The 19,104-nt window shown below is 42.6% G+C and overlaps 1 protein-coding gene across 1 annotated transcript in view; it reads left to right on the top strand.

Annotated features, from left to right (window-relative positions):
- Positions 1-18,801, top strand: part of ZCCHC24 (zinc finger CCHC-type containing 24) — a 107,307-nt gene extending 88,506 nt beyond the window's left edge. Inside the window, exons 3-4 of the mRNA XM_053388177.1 lie at positions 8,129-8,293; positions 18,485-18,801. Of these exons, the coding sequence (XP_053244152.1) occupies positions 8,129-8,293; positions 18,485-18,598 (279 nt within the window). The 3' untranslated portion in view covers positions 18,599-18,801. The remainder of the gene's footprint in view (positions 1-8,128; positions 8,294-18,484) is intronic.
- Positions 18,802-19,104: the final 303 nt, after the last annotated feature.

The following is a 19,104-nucleotide window of genomic DNA, read 5'->3' as shown; positions in this document are numbered from 1 at the left end:
AAACCAATTTGCAGGGGGCTTGTCTTAGGGAAAACATAATTTGATGAAATTGGAGGAGGGTCCATACCGGTTCTTCCTAGCCATGCAGTGTTATCTATGTGCTCTGATACATAGCTCAGTTGGCAAAGCATGAGACTCTTAATCTCAGGGTTTTGGGTTTGAGCCCCACATAAGCAAAAGATTCCTGCATTGCAGGGGGTTGGACTAGATGATCATCATGGTCCCTTCCAACTCTACAGTTCTATGATTCTATGGTTCTGCATGTGGTATTTATTTTCTTTTTTGGCAACGTCCGCTTTCCAGCTTGATCACACCAAATGTTTAGCTGTGACCATGCCCACATTAGCATAAAGCCATGAAATGGGTTAGCCACCCCTGATGTAATGGAACAGGGTGCTGTCAAAAATTTTCCTGTGTACTGTCAAAATAACCTATTTCCTGACATTTCACGTTGACTGAAGCATTGGGAAACAGCTCTCTTGACGTTTCTGCTGGCATAGTGCATAGAATCCCAGCTTTGGCATTTATGTATTTCACCCTCAAATGGGCCTAATGATCAGCCCAATTAAACACTACATAGATTATTTCCAAAATATTGTGGCCAAGGCATTTGCAAGATTTGTAGCACAGGTCTTAATTTGAATACTGAGGCATCTGCCAAGCCAGCACTTTAGGTTTATAGGCTCCTGAGTAGTTCATCTCTTGCAGCTTTAATCAGCATCTGGAAACATGTGTAAGCAGTTCCTGATTAGCACTGCCAAATCGTGCCACTCAGTCATCATTGTAGAAAAAGAGAGATGTATATTCCCTCCCCCCTTCTGAAACAACTTTTGGGATAATGTTTCTAAATTATATTACGATATTCAGAGAAGGGCCTCGTGAAGGTGCCCCCATCATCTGGGTTGAGGCAAGTGGCTACGAGTGAGAGGGCCTTCTTATTGATGGCTCCCCAATAACACAATACTATCTCCAAAGAGGTTCACCTGGTGCCTTTTTAATTTTTTTTTTTTTGCCAGGCACAACCATTTCCCCCAAAACACTTTTTAAATACAATTTTAAAATTGCTGTTTTATGCGCATTTTGTGAACTTGTGGCCTTTCTGCTGTATTATATTCTGTTCATAGTTACTATGTTGTTTTATTCTTTCTTGTGAATCACATAGGGAATATGATCAAATATTTGTATCTAAATACCTTTTAATTAATGCAATCAACACCACCAGGAAAATCCACTGAAATCCTAAAGGTGGTATTCAACGGAGTGTTACTCAGAGCAGACCCACTTAACTATATGGACCGAACGTTCATTGATTTCAATGGCTCTACTCATCAACAGTGTGACTTTGTCTCCGAAAGTGCACTATTCCACTGTCTCCTGAGATAGACAGATGCCAACCATATCTGAGTAAAACAAAATTGAAAGCCACTCTAATAGATTAAAACATCTGCAGCCAGTACTCAAGAGAACTTTTTCTCCAGTGTGAGCTTCTCTACAGTCTAAGAATATCCAAAGGATCTCTGCTGCCGTGCTTTCTTTTCAGCTACTTAAATCACTGGCTGCCCAGGCAGTCTCTCTGTTATGGTGCCCTAGCTGTGGAATATCCTCTTAAGGGACTCCTGCAAGACCATAATCGCACTAGACTTGAGGTGGCAGTATAATAGCTTTCCCAACAAATGTTTTAAAGTAGTTTAAACTAATATTCTTTTGTTACAATAATGCTGCTTTTAATAGACTGGTTTGTTCTTATTTATACGGTAATCTAAGACAGGTTCTGCAAGTTACATTCACCACACAACCGCAGTTAAAATATCTCTTCCTCCACTCTTCCCCTTAGCATTTCACAGGACAAATTGCTTGCTACGTGGTCATCATCTTAAGATTTTTCATGGTGCAGCCAGTGAAGTGGTGTAGGAGTTGCAAACCCCCAACACAATGTCAGGTCATACATTTTTGCCTTACTAAGCTGTTATGTGCACACCTTGATTCTCTTAAGCGGCAAGAAATTTCAGGGGTACAGCACTTTCTTGGGCTTGGTCCCCTTCAGAATAAGGTCACAGGAGGCTTACTGATGTCTTCTAATATTTGCATATGTTTACACACATGCGGCTTCAGCATAGGCAGAGGTTCAAAGCTTAACACCCCAATGTCTCCTCCCAGTTCAAGACTGCATGGGTTCTTTTGCATGGATGACAAAGAAAGTTTTGCACCCAGGAAAGCATGGAATACGATGTTCCACTAAAACAGGCTTCCTCAACCTCAGCCCTCCAGATGTTTTTTGGCCTACAACTCCTGTGTTCCCTAGCTAGCAGGACCAGTGGTCAGAGATGATGGGAATTGTAGTCTCAAAACATCTGGAGGGCCGAGGTTGAGGAAGCCTGCACGAAAACATGTAGGGTGAAAAAATGTATAGTTGGTGCAGGTGGGTGGGTAGGTGGGTGAGATATCATGCATCATGATTCCAATACAAAATATTACGGGAGGGAGAAAGGAAGAGGAGACATGGCGCCACTGCTTTTGGAGAGGACCACACATCTGTCATGATTTGGGGAGCCTATCATTTATCCCACTAGCATTTGACAACTGAACTTCATGCTATGGCAAATGGTCACATTTCAAGACAGTGTTTGTACACAAGGGATTTATCCAGCAGTCATCCAGCAATTCAAATCACTCGTTTATTTTATTCTGACATCTGAGGGATAAGCATTTGCTAATTAAATATTCCCATCGACGCAGATCTCTGTGTGGAGTGAGTCCAGCATCTTGCTGGCTACATGCTTGTATGTTCCAATACTCTGCTTTGTCCCTGGAGCTTTCAGAAGAAGATACACCCTCAGTGGTCAATTTGCCTTCCAGCCTGAGAGGATGTTTGTGCACGTTATTGCATTTGTAAAAGTCCAGCATCAAATCCAGGCATGACTGAAACTCTGCAAATGGATACTTTTGGAGAATTGTCCCAAGCGAAGCAAATAGATCCTTTATGATGCCTGATGCTGCCAAGATGCTTGGCAAAGCCATCCCATGAGATACACGGACCAGTTGGGCCCCAGTTGGCCACTCACCAAAGTGGGGGAAGGGAGTGGCGGGGGGAGATTAGATGCTTCAGAAATCTTATTATAGCCCATTTGTGGTTTGACAGGGGAAAGGGTAGGTGGGGTATATGAGAATAACAAAGGAAGCTGCCTTGTCCCAAAGCCAGACCATCTGTTTATCTGCTTGGAGCTCACAATGCAAAACAACCACCAGCACCGCCATGTCCACATACCTGAAGGGAAGAATCTTGGGAGTCTGCATAATGTGTAGTTGAGGATGGTTGTGGAGTATATTTTTCACAATGTTTTTGTTATCTATCCTCACAACAACTCTGTCAAGGGTTGTGATTCCTACTTTAACACAGGGAAACTTAGAATGAAGAAATGCGAGAGGCCTGTCTTTGTCCACCCACTGAATTTATGGCTATAGTGGAGGTTCAGTCCAAAACTCATTCTATTCACTGTTTTTAAAGTGCTGCTTGTAGCAGAAGGGAGGGGGGGGATGTCACCGTGACCCTCTTGGATAAAGGTCAGGATTAAAAACAATGTAATAAAATAGATCAAGACGTCCTTGGAGAAACTGAAGTGTGGAGAACGTAAGGATAGCCACACTATGAACCCAGAGAGCGACACACATATTAACTACCAGTGTGGGTTTGGTGACACACTAAACTGTGGTTAAGGGAATTCAGAAGTAAAATCTTCCTGTGCCAGGGAAGGAGAAGCCAGGTGGAAATATGTGTGTGCAAGGCACATGAACCATGAGCACCTCCCTCATTTTCTTGGAATGGTAATGGAGCCTACCCGACAGGTGCCAGAACTCAGTTCTGGTGAGTTCTGGCTGGGGGGAAAAATCCCTGGTCCTATAACTAGTGCTGAAGTAAGATTCAGTTACTTCTAAACTACAAATCAGGAAATCCCTGGTCTCTTGCCATGAAGTCACCTTGTTCACCCCACTCTGTCTCAGCCTCAAACCTTCCTCTGCAATATCAGAATAATAACACCAACCATACAATAATACTTGGTCCCTGCAAGGATTACAAGACATCATGTAGCTTCAAGCACTGTATAAAATGCTGATTATTATTAAATGGAAGGGAGACTCAATTTTTATGTGCGTGTTTCCTTCCACATTTACACTGAGTATTTATTGCTTGGCAGGAGGGAGCAGGAGCAATTCCCCAAGTAGGGGTGATGATGCAACAAATTTACTAGCGGTGTGGGATAACCCATCTCACTGAGAACCCTGCACAGCTGTGAGGGTCACCATGACACTCCCAGCTTGCTCTAGGGAAGAAGGAGTTGAGCCAGAAAAAAATATATATATAAACCCTGCAGTCCATCCTGTGCAGAAACATCACTATTTATTTTAATAGCCCTTCCTTGGCTGCAGTCAAGAAAAGGAGGGGATCATGGTCAGGAAGCCTCCATAGTGGTTCATCTGTATTGTCTGGCTAAAGCCGGGTGCATCTCAGCAAACTAAAAGAGATGCAGCATAAAGAACAGGAGCTACTCTTCTCCATGGATTTAAATTAGCACCTCAGGGAAGAGCTAGGATCACACACTGGGTCTTCTTGGCGTAAGAGTAACATGGCAATGTGGAGCGGGTGCCTGCCATGGGGACCAGGAAGATGGTTCACCGGAAGGGTAGGAAACACCCCATTTTAGCTCCCAATAAATGCCCATTTTAACTCACAAGAAATGTCGAGGGTTTCTTGTGCTGTCACCAACCGTCTGCAAACAGTTTCTATTTTTGCCCAAAGGAGAAGTCATCATTTATTTACTTTTATTTCACAACAATTTTATACTACTGCTTCATTGTGAATTAAAAACCACTAAGTGGCATTCTTGCACGGGCATCCAAGGAAGGTAGATTCTGGGTGCAAATGTGGATCCCCAAGCTCTCTTGTCAGTAGGTCCTTCCTTTCCCCCCTTCCCCCCCCCACTGGCATATGGCCCTTAGAATGTTGCCCACAACACAATATGGCTCATGAGCTGAGAAAGGTTCCCTACCGCTACTGCAAAAAGAAGCTGTAGTGGCTGTGGCTGCTGGAAGGATGAGCAATCAGGAACTCGAATTTGGCTATGCCTGTTGAACCTCCTGCTTGTGCTTCCTGTTTTCTCCTTCTTTTTACCTTGTTCATCCTTTCACTTAGCATTGTTTCCCAAACTTGGGTCTCCAGCTGTTTTCGAACTACAATACCCATCATCCCTGACCACTGGGAAACACTGACTTAGCACATGTCAGTTAGTTGTCTTGAATTCTGCTACTCCAGAATTTCCACTTGATCCCTGTCTGCCTGGCTTCACTCACACCCCCATTGCAGCCCAGCCCCACCTGACCCCAGTAGCCCAACTTACCCTTCTGGCAAGCTTTTTGGCTCCTTTAAGTGGAAAATATAGCATTCCTCATTGAAAGTTGTGCATTTATGGCCTTCCTTATCCCCATGCAATAAAACAAGGGAAATACCCACCTTGTTTCATTGCCTCCTTTAACAGGGCCAGATAAGCTGAATGTACTTTTCTGAAGTTCTCACATACACACAACACAGCACGAGCTATCGCCATTGGCCATGGGATCTCCCATCCCTGCCAAGTTTGGGTTTTCATGCCAAACACCTGCTTTTCCTTCTACACAGTTTTAACAACCAAGAGCTATTTGGACCTCTACACCAAGATATAGTGCACAAGTTCCCAGAGCAAAGCAGAGAGTTTCTTAAAGCTAAGGACCCACTTGGCTTTCGGAAAGCTTAAATTTATTCTGGGAGCCTTATAAAATGTCTCCAGCAGAACAGAAGTGTAGTTACGTGAATGGGTAACAAAGAGGCCTTCGGCCTGCTCAGGTCACAGTGGGTTACCAGCAGCCTTTGAGGAAAGACATTTAATCCCTACAGGCTTCCAGTAGAGAGAAGTGTGTGTGTGTGATAATTTTAGAAACATTTAAGTTCAGGCACAAATCTTATCTGGGAATCGGGGTCAGCTATTATCAGGGAACGGGAGATTTGCCAGCACCTCTGCAGCCAGGAACTCCACCTTTACATGCATATTATGTCAAAATACCATTTTGTAATTTGGACTCAGTTCGAAGAAACTGAGCCAACGGTTTCTTTCTTTCTTTCTTCTAAAAAACTAGTTTCAGTTCCCAGTGCTAGCTGACATGTCAGCTGAACCGACAGACTGCCAAGCAACCAAATGGCCTTAACTATAATTTAACCATCTCATGCCTGCTGGGACCTTAAGACCTGTTCTGCAGCAGTCATGGAGCAACTTACTCAGTAACCCTGATATTTAGTGTTGGGAGAGTTTAGAAACATCATTATGAAATACTCTGGAGCTTGTTATGACCAGAGTGGGAGTGTGGCATTTGCTTGATGAAACAAGGATGGAATGGGAAAGTTATGGAAGAAGCAGGGCACAAGAGAAGGGTAGTGAAAGAGGAGACAGCAGGAGACCCTGTAAAAATGGACACCAACTGTGGCATCTGTTTCAGTACCTAAACATTGCTGTGCTAGCATGGTGCTTAGTATAGCCTACTTATTCAGACATCTGTATTAGTACCCCTAGTTTTAATGCAAATCTGGATTATCTTCTTCATGCATTTTATCAACACAACTGCAATGTATTTTGTCATATAATTAGTAATCCCATATTCTGTTTAGTTATGTGTCTTGCAAAATCCAAAGATTTGTCTAAGTGAGGAAAAAGGCATCACTCACGTCCTCATTAACAGGCCATCTGTATGTATAAAACAGCTGAAGTATCGCAAATAAAAACAAATCATCGTGCATGCATATTGCTGACCAAGAAAAGTGGCGCCCCGCACAGTTAAGAAACAGTGAGGATTTCATCAGGGAATGTTAAGCAACCTCAGAAGACAACAACATAAATGGATCATAGCACAGTCAGCCCCACAAAGGGCCGTGATTCACAGTTTCCAGGAGTTGGATAATAGAATGACAACACATGAAACAAAAACCATATGGGCCTTGGGGTTCTCATGAGAGCAGGCATTTCCCTGCATGCTTACTACCCATGAAAGCAGAGAGAAGGCATTCACAAGCAAGTCCATCATCATAGGGGAGGGTAGTTACAGAGGAAGCCAAGCACAGAATCAAAAGTGCTGAGCACCTCTGGGACAAGGAATTCCTACTGACATGCTCTCTGTGGATGCACTAATTTGGGCACCATTCAGGGTGCTGGTTACCATCTTTCATTAAAAGCCTTAAACAGTCTGGGTCATATAATCCCATCGGGGAACATTCAATACTGGAATTTCCTTCAACAGCTGCAAACGGAAGCGACATCTTCATAGTGGCACCATATATTTGGAATTCCCTCCCAAGGAAGTCCAACATTCTCTATTTCTCCCTATGCTTCGGAAGTAGATTGCACTGTTTTAGTGTCACCTGGCCTTTGGTACTGGATAAAGGAATGAATTTTAAGATTGCATTTACTCTGCTATTTATTAATGAGCAAGATGCCAGCTGTTGTAGTGGCACAGTAGGAAAAAAATGACACCGGGGGAATCATGTTGCCTACTGTAGCTGACTTGCATTATCCCACACAGCTCAGTGGGAGCCACTGAGAGCCAGCCCAGCCCCTATCTATGTAGTCCTGCCCTGGATTCCATATCTTGGTCATGCTAGGATGGGATATCTTTTTGGGAGAGTGGGAGAGAATGTTGGGGGGAAGTTCTTACTTGTAGAGGTGCTTAAAAATCTCACTGCTCTTTTTTGTTCAATTGTCTTTTGTTATTTGAGTGTTCCTTAGATTACTATGTTTAGATTATGAAATAGATGGTATAGCACAGATTTTCCCAAACTTTAGTTTCCAGCTGTTTTCAGGCTACAGTTCCCATCATCCCTGACCGCTGGTCTTGCCAGCTAGGGATGATGGGAGTTGTAGTCCAATAACAGCTGGAGACCCAAGTTTGGGAAACACTGGTATAGCATAGTAGCTGAGAACCTGAGCTATGCAGGAAGGGGAGAGGGCCTAAGCCTCCTTGGGCACGCACAACTCACTGCGCAATCCAATCCCACTTCCTGTTCTGCACTTCAGTTATGATTACACTTATATCTCTCCTCTTCACATTTCAGGCACGTCCAAAAGGAGAAGGCCTGACACCGTACCAGGGGAAAAAACGCTGCTTTGGTGAATACAAATGCCCCAAGTGCAAGAGAAAATGGATGAGTGGAAACTCCTGGGCCAACATGGGACAAGAATGTATCAAGTGCCACATCAATGTGTATCCTCACAAGCAGGTAGGCCTGTTACAGGTGCTCCTCCATATGGTTCAAGTGAGCCTCCAAAAACTCAATATACAAAGTGCAGCATGCATGGGCTGTTTGCAAGAGGGCTTTGGCAAGCATCCCCATGCTGCTCTTACAGCCCCAGCCACCTATCACACTTGGCCTTTCAGGGACAGAAAAGGTTTCCCTCCCCTGAATTAAACGTATACATTGGAAGAAGTGGAACGTCAAGTAAGTTTTAATTCAACAGACTGAGACATTGCAAGACTGAGACTATGAGCAAGAGTGCTTACATGATTACTGAAAATTGTATATTACAGTAATACTTGTTCATATTTTATTATGGGAAGCACATGAAGAATGCTAGAAACAATGTCGAAACTTTTTTATTTTTAAAAAAGCCAACAGCAACAAAACTTTTCAAACAAACAAAACACATTTTTTTCTTATTCAGAATATCTAACGTAATTGTAAACAACTGTCAAGAATTTAAGTAACCTTTTAATCCTCTTATAGTTGTTTCAGTTATCTGATATTGAGCCCACTCATAGTTTAGTTTAAAAAACAATTAGATGTATTTGACAATTACTTCTAGTTAATGTCAAAGAATAAGAAATGTTTGGGATTATTTTTTTATAGTACATTGGGGTCTAAAATAACACTGTTAATTCTTATAGGGTTTCCTATAGTAGATTTTATTCACACACTTTTCCCATTTATTATTTTTTTAAATGAAAAGTGAACTCATTTTTATTGTAATGTGCTGCTTTTGCTTTCTTATGTGCAATCTGGATGGGGTGTGTGTGAGAATTTCCCATTAGTAGGGAGAGTGGAGGGTTTTGTTTTGTCCATATAGTATTTTTAAAATGAATCAATCTGATTCACATTTCCTGGATTAATGTATAGATTAGAACACAGTTATCCTTTGGTTTTTGCACTTCTGCAAGTTCTTGACTAAAAGAGGTATACCAAATTGTCTTGAAAACTTGTGTTTTAGGTATAATACAGGCCCCCCAAAAATGTGTGCTTTGGGTAAAATGTGTACACAACTCTGCATTTTGTGAAAATAATAAAATGCATTGAAAAATAATGCAAATTTCAATGCATGTTTTTCCTTTTTTTAAAAAATCATCACAGATCAATATGAAAATGGGATGGAATAATTTATGAATGAACACATGGGAGACAGACATGGAGCAGAATTAGACTGATCTATCCATCCGTTAGACACATTCATTGCATTCAGTGGGGACTGGAGAGCATTGCAATACATTTTCACATGTATTATTTGCATGTATGAAATTCCATTGCTAGATTGGGACATTTTGCCTAAGGATAGTCAACTTCAGTGTGGAAGCTGTGACTGAAAAAATATGATGATATTCGTGTCTTTCATGAGCAGAGAATGTGGGGTGTATTTACCAATCTCTTTGAGAGTTATACTTGATGCAATTGCAGTTGTTAAATCTCGACAAGGATCTGTGCTTGTATAATCGGGAAGGTGAAGGGTTGAAGAGTCTCAATTGTAAGAGGTAATGTTGGGGAAAGTGTATGACATTAAGTACAAAGAAAAGGTCATTTGGAAGAGCAGAGCAAAGACCTCCCCTAGCCACAGAAAATATTTCAGTGCTCAGATAAAGCTTTCAGATTAATTTAAAGTAGGTCAAAATGAAAACTGATCCATTACAAATGAGACTGGAGGCTGTGTGACTAGCAAATGATGACACCATGCCAGAAATTTAGAATCCATTCCAAAGCACAGTCTCTGCTCCTTTGCTGGCAGCAACAGCAGAAGCAGAGTGAAAGAAATCCCTTGTGTTGTTCTCCAAGATTATTGGGGTTCAGTAAAAGGGCTATAGCCATTAGGTAAAACCAGACACTTTGATGAATGGCTTGTTTACAAAATTTAGGATATGAGACCTGGCTGGTATAGGACGGTATATAAATTCAATAAATAAATAAAAAGTTGCTTGTGGGTTGTAGTCCTCACCTTGAATATATATTTACACAGGAAGGGAATTGTAGTATGTTTTGCCCTTGCCCTTTCCCACTGCATGTCAGAGTTGCCATTTTAGATTTCTGTATATGAGGGGGAGCTAAGCAATTACAATAAGGCAGCAAGATTCTCAGCATGGTTTAAAAGCCTGCTGTTGGATATATTCAACCTTAAACACCACACATTTTGAAATTGGATTTTTAATGGTTCATAACTGTTAGCAATTATATCACCACACTCAAGCAGTCATCATTACTACACTATGCAGCAGCACAGTCCCAGTAGACAGGGAGGAGGGATTGCTGCTGTCTGCCATGATGCCATCATTCTTGCCAGGCAACCCACTAGGTCTGTGTGTCTGCATATGGTGTTGAAAACACAGGATATGATAGCAATTCTCTTGGTGCACCATCTAACAGTCTGCTTACCAAAGTTGGCCATGATAATCTTCATAGTGATGATAGATTCTCCAGGGTTTACAAACTTGGGTGAGTTTCATACCTGACTGGAGTAGCTCAGGATTTCATGGCTACCATGACAACTGTGGGCCTGCCTCAAATGGTACCTGGTCCCACACACAAATTGTAGGGCATATGCTTGACTTGCTGCTTTGTCCTGGGCTGCGACAATATGGTCTGATGGCGGAGGAAGTCGGTGCGCTTCCCTTGTCATTGACAGATCACTGCCTGGTTAGGTTTAGTCTCTGGACAACTGCCCAACTCTGCAGGAAGGAGCTATTGAAATTGTCCATCCTTGGAGACTGATGGATCCAGGTAGAATCCTGATAGCTCCCTGTGTGGGTGGGAGAATTCCCACTGAAATAGATTGCAGTTCTGCCACTGTCCTGGTCAATCTGTGAAATATAGAAGTGGCCCAGTTATCAATTCTATTGCTTCTAAGCCCCTGATGGAGCTTAGCTCTCCCCTGGGGCTTATAAAACTCTTTGGTTTACTGAGGAGCAATGAAACAAATGAGCAGACCACTGGAGTGAAAATACAGGAAGATTCATAGCGAGCCCAACCAAAACAGCTTAGAACTAGTTATTGAGCCTGTTTTGTGACAATGATGGTGGCAAAGGAATCTTCATTTTCCACCACCATGGCATCTGCTCAATGTTGTCTGTATTGTCACTGAAATTGCCTTAGTCATCCAGGTGGATAACCTCCAATGGAAAATGGACTGGGAGGGAGCATCTCTGCTGATTCTCCTGGATTTCTTAGTGGTGGTCAAGTCCATCAGTTGTGATACCCTTCTGGACCATCTTGAAAGGGTGGGGATTAGGGGCACAGTATTGAACCAACTCCATTGATTCATGAGAATTTGGACCCAGAAGATGGTGCCAAGGGACTGCTGTTCTTTCCCTTTGCTTGCGGGCTCTGGGGTCCTGGAAGGTTCCCTTCTGTCTCCCGTGCTGTTTAATATACACTGCACATGAAAATGCTGGTTGGGGTGTGGGTCATGGAGTCATCAGTATGCTGGTGTGTCACTCAACCCTACCTCTTAGTTTTATATGATCCTAGGGAGGCAGCTGAATGGCTGAACTGCTGTTTGGTAGCTGTGAAAGACTGGATGAGGTAGAATATGCTGAAATATAATCCACACAAAACAGACATGTTGGTAGGTACAGTGTCCGACTTTTAGTCTGGGTTCGCAACTTGTTCTGGATGGGGTCACACACCCCTTGAAAAATCAGGCTCACGGTTTGGGGGAGGGTACTCCTTAAATCCGATGCTATTATTAGATGTTCAGGTAGCACCTGACTTTTCCATTCCTGATGGAGTAGAATATTGCCATGGTCATTCATGCCACAGTGACCTACGGATTAGGTTACTGCAAAACACTCTAGGTGGGTATGCCTTTGAAAAGCATTCAGGAACTGCAACTGGTGTTAAATGTCACAGCAAGGATGTTGATGGGTGTTAGGCATTTTTAGTCTGTCATACCAGGATTTGAACCGGCTGCAGGTTTGTTTTCAGCATCAATTCAAGGTGCTGGTGTTAATCTTTAAGGCTTGGCACCTGGGTACCTTGAGGACCATCTTCTTCCATATGATCCTCCCCACATGCTACAATAGTCATTTGAGGTACTGGTCCAGGCATGCTAAGAAATTACCAGTGCTACGGCCTCCTCAGTAGCAGTGCTCATCCTGCGAGAAGCCTTGCCCTAGGCCCCCACAATATATATATATATATATTTGGATGATTAAAAAGCCCTTCCACTTAATATTTCCTCCTTTTATTGATGCTTAACTCGAGTGGTTGCTTTGGAATTGGTATTGCGGCATTGTGTTTTTATACATGATTTGGTTGAATTGTAGATTGTTTTATATTTTGTTGCTCTTTTTAAAAAAAGACAACAACTAAATTTCTTGTAAAAATAGGAGCGATAGTAAGCTTTAAAAAAATAATAATAATGTAAAAATAGTGTGTAGAACCATAAGGTAGCCAAAACTATAGCTGATCCTGACGGATAATCACATGCAGAGTTTAAAAATGGGGGACATGGCTCTCCTCATTCTCTAACTGTAATCTCTGACCCCTCTCAAATGATCTACCCATAAATTGTGAAACCTACCCAGCTTATTTGTGCTTGACATCTTGATGATTTAAGATCAAATTCTGAGAACCCGGGTTAAATATGAAAACGGCTATTTAAGATCAAATTCTGAGAACCTGAGTTAAATATGAAAACGGCTTTTCTCCATTGTTCCTTGCTCCATATGAAGGGAAGTGCAACCCATCTACAGCTGAAACAACAACACACAAGTTCTCTCTCTCTCTCTCTCTCTCTCTCTCTCTCTCTCTCTCTCTCTCACACACACACACACACACACAGTCTCTGATGACAGAGGCAGGAAGGCAAAATCTTAGTAGTCTGCATATGCAAAGCAGTCTGCATATATATCTTGGTAGAGATGGGCAAAGTAGTCACTTTTGCACACATTAATTCATTAATCCAGTATATCCAAATATAAATAGCTAAAGCTATTTTTGGTAATCTGCATACTATCCCTTGCTTTTTCTTGTAGGACTAATTGCAGTCCTTAACAGTTGCCAACAGGTTTACCATACCCATTGAGTCGATCACCCATCTCCTACTACCCTTCTTAGAAAACCCCCACCCCACCTTCCCACTATATATAAGGGTCTGGTGACTTCTGTTTCAGTGTATCTGAAGAAGTGTGCATGTACACGAAAGCAGAACAAACTTAGTTGGTCTCTAAGGTGCTTCTGGACAATTTTTTAATGAAAAAGATGGCGTGCCCTGGGAAAAGATGACATATGGGAACTCCCACAAAATTCCAAAATTGGATCTTCACTTGTGGTTTGTTTGGGGGGGACATAAACCATGGGCTTAGGTTCAGAGACATGGCAGGAGCAAGAGGTCAGCATTACGGGAACTTCTATGTAGCACTCTTCCTTCCAATTAAACCATGGTTTGGTTGGAACAACTCATGTGCAAACGCAGCTCATGGGACTGACATTGGAGGCAGGAAAGTGGCACCCTTCCCTCTGGAATCCACATCCATCAATTGTTTCGCCTCGATGTCATCAGATGACAAAAACCTGGATGTATCTGAAACCAAAGAAGTTAGTAAAATGTAGTTTAAATTCATTATAGTATTGTTTCCTACTGACATTTGTTATTTCTAAGACTGTATCAATATTTTTCAAGGCATGATTCAAACCAGCATGCAATTAATTGTGGCATGTCAAATCAGTTGCGGTTTGGCACCTGATCTATTCATCTGGAACTCGTGACTACATGAAAACACAAATGCTAATTAAGCGTAGCCCTCTCTCACACAATATGTTCCAATACATTTACGTCGTGCACATTATACTCAGCTCAGGCAACTTTACTCCCAGGCTAGTGTGCTGAGGATTGCAGCCTTCTTTCCTCAAATCAGCGCAGCTCACCATTCACACAGCTCCAGGGAAGTTTCCATGTCGCCCTTTAACACATAGTTCTTTCTCAGTGTGGTTAGTTAGGGCTGTATTTCCCCCCCCCCACCCCACCACCATTAGCACTGGGGTGGCGCTCTAAAAGAAACAAGGTCTCCTTTCCAGGAGGCTGCTGCTTTTTGTTTCAATTAGCTATTCACTGCCTTTGGTTTGACGTCACAGTGGGTTCGTGATTGAGCTGGCATGTATATCCATTTCCTTGGGCGTTCTTGGCAGCGTTGCCACCCAGATGCCAGCCTCTGAATGGTCATTTCCCCCCTCCCTCCTGCCACTTTCTAGGAGAAGCATCAATGCCGTGGCTTCTTCCTGATTGGCCTCCTGTCAAATTCCTTTTTAAAAAGTTGTTGTTATTTTGGCCTTCTCTGCTGTTTCTGTAATGACAGCTGCAGCACTGGGTTCAGATTCAGCCAGTTGGTAGTTGGTTTGCTTTGCTGGATACTGTTTTATTGGGAGCGAAGGGTTTTTGGAAACATATAAATTGCTCACAGAATCCCAGACAGGTCACCAAAAATATTTCTCTCCTTTAAAAGATTCTTGTCCTGTGTTCCAGAAGGGAAAATACATATAAACTACCTGCAACATTACCTGTTTGGCATCCAGAAAACTATCAGAGAAATCATCTGTGTATGAAATGAAGGCTTGAGCCAAATCCTTCCATTACTTGGGGCATTTCACACATGACTTAAAGTGCTTTCCCTAGCTTAAATTGGTGTGTAATGCAAGTGTGCATTGGTCAGAATGCACATTTGTGCAAAGAACAGCTCTCTTTCACTTTGTATTCCATATTAACAGTGTACATTTATTCATACAAACAAGATGAAAGGGACTGGAGGGATTTAAGCCTTGGATACATAAACACATATAAAAGTTGCTAATTGATCACAAAAAACCATAAGAAACTTTGGTTGGGGATGAACAATAATTTTGAAGAAATGTGAACTAAAATTGAGTGGTATGATATAGGCATCCTTAGTCTTGGTGCACACATACACATTCTTGCTGTGACAATTATTACAGGATATATAATAGTTATTATGGGAATATAGCAAGATAAAGCAGGTTTTTTTCAGCCAGAACTCACCAGAACTCAGTTCCAGTACCTCTCAGGTGGGCACCATTGCTATTATAAGTGAACAAGGAGGTTTCGTGGTGATTTCTGGCATCTCTTTTTGTAGAAAAATAGCACTGTAATAAAGAATAATATGTTGTTTCATTCTCTGCCCTGCAACCTGCCGGAACACTTCCCACGAGAGAAACAGGTGATCATTGCAAAGAATCCTGCAATGACCACTCCCCTTGTGTTTGTTCTCCTTCTGCTAGGGACTTCTCAATGGAAGACTGGTGGAGCATCTCTCGTCTGCAGGGGGCCCTCTGCTGGGCTGTGGTTGGTCCAACCCCTGACACTGGTCCTGCACTCCCTCTGAGTGCTAATCCCTCTGCCCACTTTTGGTCTGCTCCTCAACTTCACTTTTATTCCAGTTTCAGTTCTGATACCAGAAGGGAGCCAAGGCAGAAGAAAAGCGGATGGGGAGAAGAGATCCAGAGAGGTGGGGCAGGGAGGTGGCAGGCAAGGAAAAGGTTTAGTGTCCCTCACCCCTTTTGCTCTTGAAGTTGGGCTCCCATGCCTTATTTTTTATGTGATGGGACAGATCCACATTTAAACACATGGATTTGCAATGTCAGCTTTAGCCTTTGATACACATCAGGCAACAGCCAAGTCCTGGCTGGTGCCTCACATGAACTGACCATGCCCTGGAACCCACTGCATTGCACCAAAGTCTCTTCCACCATGGCGTACATCCCTACATCCAAGCTGCTAGGACGTAGTTGGCAAATGAACTGATGTGGATAGTGCTTCCTTCCACTAGGAAACCTGGGCTCTACTACTGCTCTAGACCATGGCCGTCATTACCCTCACAAAATGCTGCGCTTGCTTGCTATGCTTTGGTTTGGTTTGCATACTGGTTTAACTCCTGTTGCTTTTGTGCTGTTTCTGGAGCCTGAACCTCAGCTGCACTTCACCAGATTCATGCAGCCCAAGCACTGCTTTGTGGCCTCCAACTGGCCCATAACAACCTGATTTCCTGTGTTTGCAACGTCTGTCCTCTGCAAGTATGTCATAACGTGCTGGTAACAATAACATTTTCTGAGATCTAAATGGGTTGCAGGCCAATAAAACTGAAATCAACCAATGCCTGGGAAAAGCAAACCAGGGAAAGATATTGTTTCTGACTGCGGTCCAAGAAACTCTTGGCACCCCCAACATCCTTTGCTCTACTTCCAGGAAAAAATTATTCCTGCGTATTTGTGTTAATTTGCTTTAAGCTAGTTTATATCAATAAACACGATAACTGCTGCATTTGTCTCTCTCGGGTCAGGTCACGGCAGCTTCTCCCCCAGGCACTTTCGCACAGTGCGGCTGTCCTGAGCTAGAGCCCTTTGGCCCCCCCTATTATGGACTGGGCAGGGTCCCCTCTGCCCCCTGGCTGGGAACCTCATAGGCCACTTTGGCCAAAGCAGTGGAGCTACCATTGCAGCAGAGCCAGTGGGAAGGAGAAGGAAATTGCACAAACCTTCAGTTCCTAAGCAGACCTTTCATAGCACAGAATAAAGGAGCCCCTTGTGGGGTGCAGGGGGGTTCTCTTGGTGAATGCCAGCAAGAAAAGATATAAACCCTCAGATTTTATCAAGTTCATTCATAATTTTAACTTATTTCAAGAACTATGGCATTGCAAATATTCAGGTACAAGAGCAAGCTGGGTATTTATTTTTTGCTTAAATCTTAAAATGTAGTAGACCTTTGCTCATTTCCTTAGGGTTGTTCTTTCCGACTCTTAGCTAGTGGTTGGTTTCCATCTCACTTACACAGTGTGTAATTTCAGACAGCACTTTTGTTTTTATGATAGACATTTGAAGTGACCTGCTGGGGAATAAACAACTGATTTCATTTCTGGATTATGTCTCTCTTCAAAAATGTCTTATTTGTAGTTAAGATTTTAAAGCTGCTTCAGGGAGGGTTGGTGAGGAAAGAGCAGGAAGGCTGCAATCTGAAACACTCTTGCTCCGCTAGAATAAAAACGTTTAAAGTACTGCAGCCAAAATCATGGTCATATATTTGGCGGCGGGGGGGGGGGGGGAGGATGGCGAGCATATTGCTCAGGGTGACGGGAGGCAGGAAACAGATGATTGCGGTTTGGTACTCCAAAAACCTATACATTGCTCTGACAATAATTCCTTGCAGTGAGAGATAGATGTGCAATTCTGATGCCATAAAGAGCATTTAAATTGGTTTCTACAACCTTTCCTACATCCCTTTCCCCCTTTTCTTAGTGCTGTGTTCTGTGCTGAGGCAAGATTTGAATCATGCCTTTACATGTAAAGGAATATGGATAGCTTCCCAGTGTTCACTGCAGATGGGGGACATCCAGGGTTAATGTCAGCAAGGAAAAGGAGAGTGCTCTGCACTCTTGTGCAACTGACTCCCTCAACAAGGTGCCCTCCAGGTGATTTGAACTCTTCTGGGATAGCTCAGTTGGTGGAGCATGAGATTCTTAATCTCGGGGTTGTGGGTTCAAGAACCACCTTGCCCAAAGATTCCTGCATTGCAGGGGTGGGACTAAATGAGCCTCATGGTCCCTTCCAACTCTACAATTCTGTGATTCTGTGGATTCTCATTGTCCCTGACCACTGGGCCACGCTGGCAGGGACTAACGGGAGTTGTAGTCCAAAACATCTGGAGGACACCAAGATGGGGTTCTAATAATAAGAATAAGAATAAGAATAATAGTAATAATAATAATAATAATAATAATAATAATAATAATAATAATAATATCATCTGAGGATTCCCAGATCTAACTTTGGTGGCTCTCGACAATTTTGGTATTTCAACAGCCCACTTATCCTGAGAGTCTGGCAATATGCATATATTTTAAATGGTAAACCATATTTTAAATGGCAAACCACATGGAAGACAGATTACTGTTAAACATTCACCCTTTGCCTTTTTAATTTGTATGTGGTACCCGGTGATTCTATGTGTTTTAAGAATTTGTGGCAATGATCAACATCGAATGTTCTTTAATCAGTGGGCAGCCGTCTGTAAAAGTTCTCTGTTCATCTCCTAACCTACAATGTTTAAAATGGCTGCATATTGCTATGGTTTCATGTGTCTTTGGAACAGAGCTGCATTTCAGTTCACATTTACATGAATGTATGCCTGTGCTTACCTTCCTTATGCAGAGACCCTTGGAAAAGCCCGACGGCCTGGATGTTTCTGATCAAAGTAAAGAACACCCTCAGCATCTCTGTGAGAAATGTAAAGTGTTGGGGTACTACTGCCGCCGTGTGCAATAAATCAACACAGGGATCACCTCTGCCACCACGTTTTTAGATCCTCTGGCAGCAAACAGTCAAAATGAAAGAGGAGGGGAGGAAAAAAGAACACCAGACAAGAACCCCAAACATCACCAATATTGCCTATCAACAAACTAATAATACGCCTTACCTTTAATAGAATGTAACCCTTTTCCTGTGTATGTGTATACGTGCAAGTTGTATTTATAGGACTATGGTGTGTTTATATATATATGAAACAGATGTTACTGATGTAGGGCACAAATCGTCAAGCACTGCTGCTGCTGTACAGCTGCCGTCCTTTCCTGTGAGTCTTGCATAACAGCCTCACACAAGCCAGATTAAAACAGGTGGGGGTAGGGGTTGTGCAGTAGCAGTTTTTGCTGGGCTGTGCCCATCATGTTCATGATGAAATCACCGACGTGGTTTCTGTTGATTGTTTACACAGTTCCAATATCCTGCCCAGGTGAAACAGTATTGTTTGTCAAGAGAGGTATATAATAACG

This window comes from Podarcis raffonei, chromosome 5, assembly GCF_027172205.1.
Source record: "Podarcis raffonei isolate rPodRaf1 chromosome 5, rPodRaf1.pri, whole genome shotgun sequence".
Classification (NCBI taxonomy): domain Eukaryota; kingdom Metazoa; phylum Chordata; class Lepidosauria; order Squamata; family Lacertidae; genus Podarcis; species Podarcis raffonei.
Note: the sequence above shows the minus strand (reverse complement) of the source record. Positions and strands in the feature narration are given on the sequence as shown.